The sequence below is a fragment of the Coptis chinensis genome, chromosome 6 (genome assembly GCF_015680905.1).
Source record: "Coptis chinensis isolate HL-2020 chromosome 6, ASM1568090v1, whole genome shotgun sequence".
In the NCBI taxonomy this organism is placed as follows: domain Eukaryota; kingdom Viridiplantae; phylum Streptophyta; class Magnoliopsida; order Ranunculales; family Ranunculaceae; genus Coptis; species Coptis chinensis.
In genome coordinates this window covers 43,685,862-43,694,890 of record NC_141461.1, presented here as the reverse complement: position 1 = coordinate 43,694,890, position 9,029 = coordinate 43,685,862, and the positions used below count along the sequence as shown (strand labels likewise).

General features: G+C 37.5%; 1 protein-coding gene and 1 long non-coding RNA gene across 2 annotated transcripts; both read right to left on the bottom strand.

Annotated features, from left to right (window-relative positions):
- Positions 1-329: 329 nt before the first annotated feature.
- Positions 330-885, bottom strand: LOC147493101 (uncharacterized). Its single transcript, XR_015200049.1, has 2 exons — positions 580-885; positions 330-477 (listed from the first exon to the last, which is right to left on the bottom strand). It is a non-coding gene; the product is annotated as an uncharacterized LOC147493101 (long non-coding RNA).
- A 1,391-nt stretch (positions 886-2,276) lies between these two features.
- LOC147493100 (uncharacterized) lies at positions 2,277-7,916 on the bottom strand. The gene is made up of 5 exons (XM_086567748.1): positions 7,340-7,916; positions 3,726-4,309; positions 2,903-3,013; positions 2,654-2,821; positions 2,277-2,558 (listed from the first exon to the last, which is right to left on the bottom strand). The coding sequence occupies exons 2-5, from the start codon at positions 4,305-4,307 to the stop codon at positions 2,277-2,279; spliced, it is 1,143 nt and encodes a 380-aa protein (XP_086423874.1). The 5' UTR covers positions 4,308-4,309; positions 7,340-7,916.
- Between the last annotated feature and the right edge of the window lie 1,113 nt (positions 7,917-9,029).

The following is a 9,029-nucleotide window of genomic DNA, read 5'->3' as shown; positions in this document are numbered from 1 at the left end:
TTTGGGACAAAGTCCAAACAGACACGCCATTTTTGTCGCAAGTTCAAAGTCCAAACAAACACGCCATGCCGTTTGGGACAAAGTCTGAACAGACACGCCATTTTTTGCAAGTTCAAATCCAAACGATATGGCCATACCGTTTTGGACCAACGCTTGCAAGAGGCAAAAAATTTTTCTTTTGTGTTTTGGCAAAAACATTGCGTCTTTGGGATTTTTGTGTTTTGGTAAATAACATTTAGGTGTTCTAATTAGAGATACTAATAGAGATAACATTGGGACATTAGAGATAACATTGGGACAATGTTCTCGCATTAGATTATTAATAGAGATACTTCGATGTGACAAATTAAAATCATGAAATTGTCGGAGAGCACAAGAAGAGCCATTGAATCGGTATTCCTTTAGGATGTGAACTTTGGCAAAGTTGACATCTAAGAGCTTCATTTACTGGTATAACTATACAAGATTGACAATAGACTGCAAAAAGAGATAAATTAGGATATATAACGATTCAACATGATACATGTCATTGTAGTACACTGGTATATATAACGATTCTTTACATAACTAAGTTCCTACCATGCCCACAATTAAGAACTGCAGGTCGGAATAGCAGTTGTTTGCATGCAACACAAAGTACATCACTACTTGAAAAAAGCTTGAAAAAAGCTTGCATATTGCACAAAGTACATCCTTCAGATCATTTTCTAAGATACTACTTTCTTCAACGGCTAAAGTATTTGTCACTTCCGAACCAGAATGAGCTTCCGCAGAAAGTAATGAAGCATTTGCATGAGCCAACATGTCAGGAGTTTGCTTCTCCACAGTACTAGAGGTATTTATTTTCCCATTGGAACAAGTGCTACCATATGGGGCAGCTTGGAAACACATCTTTGGAGAATGTTTGGGGGAGTCCGACAATTTGATTCCTCACAACTATGTGCCCTCAACACATTGTCACCAAGGCGAGGTGAGAAGAAGCCTGCGCCTCTTTTCTTCTTACGTAGAAGGAAAGACATCGGGACAAATAAATCTTAGTAATAGAATTACTCAGATCAAATAAAACTAGAAAAGCTTCAGCTAACCTAGGATAATGATATAACTATATAATCATTGGTGTAATACTGTGTATTGTTCACAAGAGGTTCTACAACAGCTGTGTTTTTTATAATCCATTCTACAAAACAACAATAATAATAATAAAACTACCAATTTGATCCAACTTATGTTGATTTCACACAATTTTAGCAATTATCAAAGGCAACCGGCAATCGCAGACAAACAGAAAAGCAATGGATGAATATTATTGTGGCTCTTTGCTTATATGTTACTACAGGTACTAAAAAGCATACAAATGAAAAATAGAAAACATGAATAGCTTATATGTTAAAAATTACCTAACATTTGTTTTTCCCTTCTCTTGTAGGCCACAGGGTACATTTTCAAGAGCAAAAATGAAGCAATTGGCGGATATACTAGGGAAGTGACTATATGGACACCTACATATAGGACAATGAGACTCTCCCATTCCACTCATTGGACCACCAAAACAAGATATATGGACACAAGCAAAAAAAAAGATATATGGCCTTTAAAATCCTCACAATCCTATTTACTCAACATTTTCAAAGAGCAAAAATGAAACAATTCAGATAAATATACTATGGAAATGACTATATGGACCTCATTGGTGGAAAACTCTAACTTATAGGACAATGAGAACTCTCCCATTCCACTCATTGCCTCCCGCATCATCTCAACACACCAAAAAAGCAAAACCGATATATGGCCACAAACTGCAATCCTATAACTCAAACAAACCACCAAAAACAAGATATATGGCCACTAAACCCTAAACCCCCTAAACTAACCAAACTCAACATACCTAAATCCTATGCTCCTTCCGCGATATCGTCCGTGATGAACTTGCACGGGTCAAATTGTATGCCTCCATGAACTGGTTTAATTGCATCCTCTGGAATCGCTTGATCCCACCCAATTGCGGGCCTTGATTGAGCAAGCAAGAAATTTCATCGACGACGGGTCTTTGTCAAAATTAAAACACAAAACTACATTAATATATACATTTACATTTATAAAATACCAAAACAAAACAAAATTAACGTTGTAAGATATTAACTCACCGATTATGATATGGAAGACTCTGTAGGGAGTAGTGACTAAGATGATCGGGGTTTATCATTCTCATATGACTATTGTTTTCGTTACCAACTCATGTATCTACTAACACACTCCCATGGATAAGGCGGAATGGGTCAGCGTTGTTCAAGTTGAATCAAGTGATTACGCGAATTACTCCGATAGGAAAGACGCTTGATATTAAATTTCACATCATACCAGCGTCCGGAAGTAGTTCGCGTCGAGGTCTTTGGTTTTGGGGGATCTGAGGGTACAAACTGCATATGACCCAACTGACGCACAACCCTCGCAACATTGTACTGCTCGACATTATCAAGAAAGCATATAAATCCCTCGAAAAATGCTATTTCATCCACCGGCCGTGTAGCTCGGACTTCAACATAGGGATACCATTCAACCTGTCAAATAGCATATGATCGAGGAAATTAATCATTAATCACATACTAATAATATTAATTAATAAATAAAACTATTTACATACAAAAATGCTTACATCGGTACAAGTCATATTATCAATGGTGGCTCGGGTATACTTCAATGCAGCTGTTGTGCTAGCATAAAAAGACTGAGTAACTGAGTACCTATTAGCACGGGACATGCTCAAATGATAGTCCTCATTTGGGTATGGCCTGAACACTGGGAAGTACTCATAAATCCATGCCTACATTAATATAGACACCGAGTTAATATTGTAATAGATAGATAAAATTGACATTGAAAAGAAAAACAAAAAAACTAATACCTGTAGGAGAGTGAAATAGCCTGAAACACCCTTCACCTTGGCACTTGTGGCGGTCCAAGAACCATTTGTACAAGTAAGCCCGGTAAAGGTTTGCCGCAGCGTAGTCTCGATCTCGGCAAATTTCGAAAGCGGTCTCGGATAACAAACGGAACTGCAGTTCCGGCGATGTCGGTGAAGGCGGTACATCCAAAGAAAAATAACGATAAGCTCTCACAAAGAACTGCACCTCTTTTTGGGTTGGCGCTTCTTCACAACAACCCCATTTTCATCACGTAAATCTTCATCTCTTACCTTCCCAAAGAAATCTGCTTCATCAAGAAATCCATCCTAACTTTGGAAGTGAACTTATTGGATTTCATCTCCGCATCTATCTTATCCATGGGTATGCCAAGATTTTTGTGGAGAAGTCTTTTTGTCTGTTCCAAGGTCAAATCAGTGTCCCCGATCACCAACTTTTGCCTCGTCGAAACTCCTAAGAGTTGGGAAACATCGTCCAACGTGATTGTCATCTAAGCCCGGCATATGAAGCGTGTTGGTCTCTGGATGCCACCTCTCCACAAACGCGAGAGACCAACACGGATCCTCGATGCTCAGTATACACCTAAGACCAGAGCACATAAGCCGGTCCTTTGAAGCTCCACGTGAAAAGTAGAACAGTCTGAACACTCTCCTCTGATATCCCATTGTACCAACTTGTTGAGGTGCCCATGGCACTTCAACACCCCTCGCTCCGCCTAAAACAACAAAAACTTAGTATTAATGTATGCACAAGTTTAAGTAATACAAAATTTAAATACTAATAGACACTATATGATAATATTACCCCCTCCCAAACATCGCGAGCCACGTGCCTTTGATAGTCATACAATAGATGTGACACACAAGGGCCACCTCCATAAACACCTCTCTTGAACTCCAAGTCATTGTTAGACTTTCTCACAATATTCACTGGAGGTACAGGTACATGGACTTCCTCGTCATCCTCCTCCTCCTCCGCGTCCTCTTCCTCCTCGTCAGTCTCCTCTTCTGCATCATCAACACCCTCTTCTTCACTATCAGCATGACTTAGAACTACACTCTTCCCACGATCCATATTTACGTCATGGTCATCTACATCTACATCTACATCTAAATCTAAATCTACATCTACATCTACATCACTCATCTCTGTCCCCTTTCTTCTCTTTTGATTTCCTAACTCTACACCACTTACAACATTACTGGGATCATCCGCTTTCCGATCCCCTCTATGAACTGATGCCGAAGTGGTTGTTCTCCTTCCTCTCTTTTTCTCAGGCTCCTCATCGCGACCCGAACTACTACTCCCCCCACCTAACAACTTCTTAGCACCCGTGAAATCACTTTTTGCTGCATTCTTCACATTCAGATTCTTTGTTCGAGGCATTGCTACAAAATAAATAGGAGTTAAAAATAAGACATTCAACTAATTCAAATTGTTGCAATACCAACGTGAAAAAACAAAGAACGAAATAAGGCGGTGTGCATGCCAATCTATATCTAAGGTGTGCATGTATCTAGGCAAACTATACTCCTCTATTAAATCCCCCCTCCACACACTAACAAAAAAAACCCAATCTAATTGATAAATAGACACTCAAAGGTCCAAAGCTGTAATGAGCGTGAACCTGTTAACATCAAGGGCAGCACATTAGACATCTAATGAGAAAAAAGTAACCTACTCAAAATTGCAAAAATCTTGCTCATGTGTGCAAATAAGATCCCAGTAAATCCAACTCACAATAATCATTACAAATTACTCATCATGAATTAAAAAGTAAAACAAAAAAAACCCAAAATCCAATTTCTCAAAGTAAAACATTTGAGAAAAACACTGAAAAGTCAAAAGTCAAAAATAAAACGAAAAGCCTTTTCAGTGAACACTTAAATCTCAAAAATTAGAACATAAAATTATATCAATTGGTTCCAAATTCAGATAAATCGTAAATCTAATAGAAAAGAAATCCCATTTCAAAAAAAAAAAAAAAAAAAACATTTCCCGGACCAACCTTGGAAATCCATTCAACAGCCTCCATTCTCAAACCCAAATCTAAATCCCCACCTTTCAACCTTGCCAAATAATCATGTCTAGGCATATGTTCAGATTCTTTCTCAACCATTAACCCAACACACTCATCACTATGCAAAGAAAACAAAAAAAGGCTAGTATTTTGATTAAAGTTTTGTGAATGCCAAATATTTTCTTCATAGTTTATTGCTCCAGCAACTCCATTATCAGAATCATCAAAACACATAAGACTGTTGTTGTCTTCTCGCATTTAAAAAAAGACTTGATGATGTGCACTCAAAACTACAACACGGGGATGTTTTAAGCTTTCCACATGCTTTGAATAGTGATGGATATATGAAATTTGTTGGGATAGTGTTGGTTTTGTGGAATTGAGTGTAGAGTGATAGTGCTTCTTTGTATAGTCCATTTGAGACTAGTTTTTTTATGTCTCCTCCTTTCATCCACTTTTTTTTTTTTTTTTTGAAGGAAGTTAACAGTTTAAGTTTGCAAAAAATTGATTTAAACCAATTGAAGTAGTTGCTCCACTTTGTTGACTTTTATTTGCCATTTTTTCAAACCAACCAACTTAAACTGGCTCAGTTTATTTCTCTACCATTGGACATCAAATCAAATTGGTTTTCCTCACCCTCGTACACTATTATTTGAGGATATGAGGATGAAAACTTTAAAATCATTGGACGGGAGTTGTTGTACATTTTTGAAAGTTCTTCATGTTGGTGAATAATTAATTGTCTTGTATCCTTCATGTTTTACTTGCAATCAAACAAGTAGTCTTCTTTAGGTTGTAAAATACATATGGAACTAAAAGAATTGAATCAAAGGCTATTAACATATCCCAAAAAATTATACTAGTTTAGGTTTTATCTTACTAATGGTTCAACCTAAGTTTACTAAAGGATAACTACAACTATAATTATTAAAACTCTAAATTTGGTTTGAATCACACACATATATATAGCTCCTCTTGGCCATCTTATTCAATTCTATCATTTTAATTTGACGACATATTCTCCTAGCATGTTTGTTTGTTGGTTCTCTATCAATTACCTGATTATGTTGATCTATTTTCTTACTTACTGAAAGATAAGTGTTTTGTTTAAGCACAAATTAGTACTTATTGGAATAAATGTAATTTCATACATGATATAGTTCAAAGTACCGTGAGGTATTATGAAATTTGTTGAAATCTAAACATTTAGATTTGTTAGTGTAGCTTGCATCTCCTTCTAGAATAGATGCAGTAAGGAAATGAAGCTACAGACTACACAGACTATAGGGAAGATAGAGATTCTCCTTGCTTGCATACCCTTTCTTACTTCTTTTCCTTTCTTACGCTCTTGATAGTTGCAATCTTGGATTACAGGAAGAACCAGATGGCTACATCTAATAGGTTAGAATCTATCCTAACTTCCTATAAACCTACCTGTAGGAGGAAGATCTTGCTCTCTCCTAGGGTGAGGAAGCAGGGAAGAAGTCTGTCAACAAGAAGAGATTCGATCCTTCATGCGCCTAGCTACGAGGACCTGCGCCCAACCAATTCTACAAGGACTGCGCCCTATCTCAATCAAGACTTATCTCTCCAAGGAGGAGCCTACTAGGCCCCTTCACTCCCTGAATGGGTATAGAGATGTCTTCAACAAAGCATGTCCCCGAAGAGCGACTTTCTGCACCTACCCGGCCCCCCTAAATTAGATATAAGTTCGGTACGGGTTGGGGGTAAAGCTAAGCCAAACTACCACCTACCCCTCGCTTGAGGGATGTTGTGAGAGGTAGTACCCCTTCTTGGCCGAGAGCGTACATAAATGATGTGGTCCCCGGATTACGAATATAATCCTCATCAAGTTCCCTGGGGACTCTCTCTTTACTTGTAGTTCGTAACTTTAAGGCAACGACAACTGCTTCGGTGTAAGCACCAGTTCTAACTGTGACTTAGAATCAGACCTTGGTTACGTTTTTTGGAATTTTTGTACTTAAATCATACAAAAATGGGGTTTATTCAACAATTTTGAGTATATATGCCACTGTTTCCAGATGCAAGCTCATGACCTACGAGTCTCGAGCTCGAGCAGTCGAGCTTCACTCGAGCTCGTTTTGTAAAACGAGTCGAGTCGAGTCGAGCTCGAGCTAATTATAATTCAAATCAAGTTGAGTTTGAGCACAAAGTGGAGCTCGACATTGAGTTTGACCTCGGCTCGAACTCGACTCGAAAACTCACGAGCGAATCGAAAGCATGCCAATACTCGGCTCGCTCGACTCGATGACCACCCCTAATCAAAGGGGAACAACTGTCGATACTCGATCTTAAGTCTCTAACTCAAAAACTAAATTGAATCAAACATAACATTATATATATATAAAAAAAAAAGATAGAAAGATAGAACAGTTACCTGAAACAGAGCTATATATTTATTTTGAATCAAGCAAGCAGTACTCCAGTCGATATGGCCTCAAATAAAAATCTAGTGATACACATACACACACAAAAGAGAAAAAGGAAACTGAATAACTCTTCTATTAATTAGTGTATTTAGCTACAGCTTTGGAAAACTCAATTTTCTGCACTTTGTTGCTAAATAGTGGGATATTATGTATCAAGATTGTATTGTGTGGATAAGATTTTTGGGGTGTTTGCTTAGTTGGATCTGCTATTGGATTTCTCTTGTTCTCTATGTGTGAGTTACCTAAATCTACTTTGCTTAACAAACGTTTTCTTTACTAATAATGTACTAACATAAAAGAATGAGTGTTTACATTTGGTGTGTGAAAAGGATGCTGTTCTATGATATCCTTCCTCTGCCATGAATGCCAGCCTATAACTGTCAGTGCGCTTTGCTAGAATGCTACCCTACATTACTGAAAATATCTCAAATAAATAATATATGTGATGTCGAATTAGTGCTCAAGTGGTGTCTTGTCATCTTTTCACCTTTGATCGATCTGTATGAACTCTATGTTGAATTTGGTATCGTTTCTACATTTCTCTTGACCACATCTTTGTTGGAAGATTTAGACTTTGGATTCGGTTAGCTTTTTGAGAAATATTTCGGAATAAGGTTTGTGACTTTGTACAACTTAAAGATTTAATTTAGTTGATGAGATCGGTACCATAAACTAGTAATCGATGAGAATTTGAAGAGTAGTAACCGATTAGTTACCTTTGAGAGTTTATCCGACGCGTTGAAGTGTTCGATTTACTATGTATTGGTGCCGATCGGTTAACTGAAACACAATAAGCATCTAAGTATATTGGTTGTATATAAAGCCTGACGCTTTGGCTTGATTCAGACAATGAATTGGTCATTAGTTCACATAAGGGTTTGTTGTACTTTCGTAGTACCTAGCTTTATTCACCGTTCTGAGAAGGAAGTACCAAGTAGCAAGATTGACTCCTCGCGATAAGCCAAAGTGATGACGAAACATTCAATCGAAAGTCCAAGATATAGCCCAAATAAGTCTAATTTGGATTGGCAAATCGGTTTGACAACATACGACAAAATGATCATAACTTTCTCTAAAACCTTTGTTTTGCTTGAACCGTAAATTTGGTTGGAAACTAGACTTCATGAGCTTTCTAGTGGTGTGTGTTATGTATGGAGAAACGTCCTTTTCAGATTCAAGTTTGACTTTGAACTTAGAAGAAAATCAGGAATAGTTTTAATGCTTGTCTCTTCGCATCCTAAGTTTGTATTTAGCTATAAATTCTCTAAGACTTGTAATGGAAGTAGAGCAGTATTTGAATGAAGATATAGGACTTTTATTGAGAAGAAGTGGTTCTTCTTGGTGAAACAACTCTTATCTCTTTGGTGGATTCCATAGAGTGGTGAGTTCTAGTAACACAACTCTTATCCCTTTGGTGGATTTCCATAGGGCGAAGTTCTTTGTTTTCTCTTAGTTTGTGCTTGTATTTACTTCCTATTACACCATTCTAAATGGTGTCACAAAGAGCTTGTCTAACTTCACTTCTCTGATTATCAACTGATTTATCCTTCCTGAGTTTGGTGAATGCAAAACTTCGATATCATTTGATGTGGATCTTACGGACGATATCTATATATATCTGCTATACTTGCGAAAAAT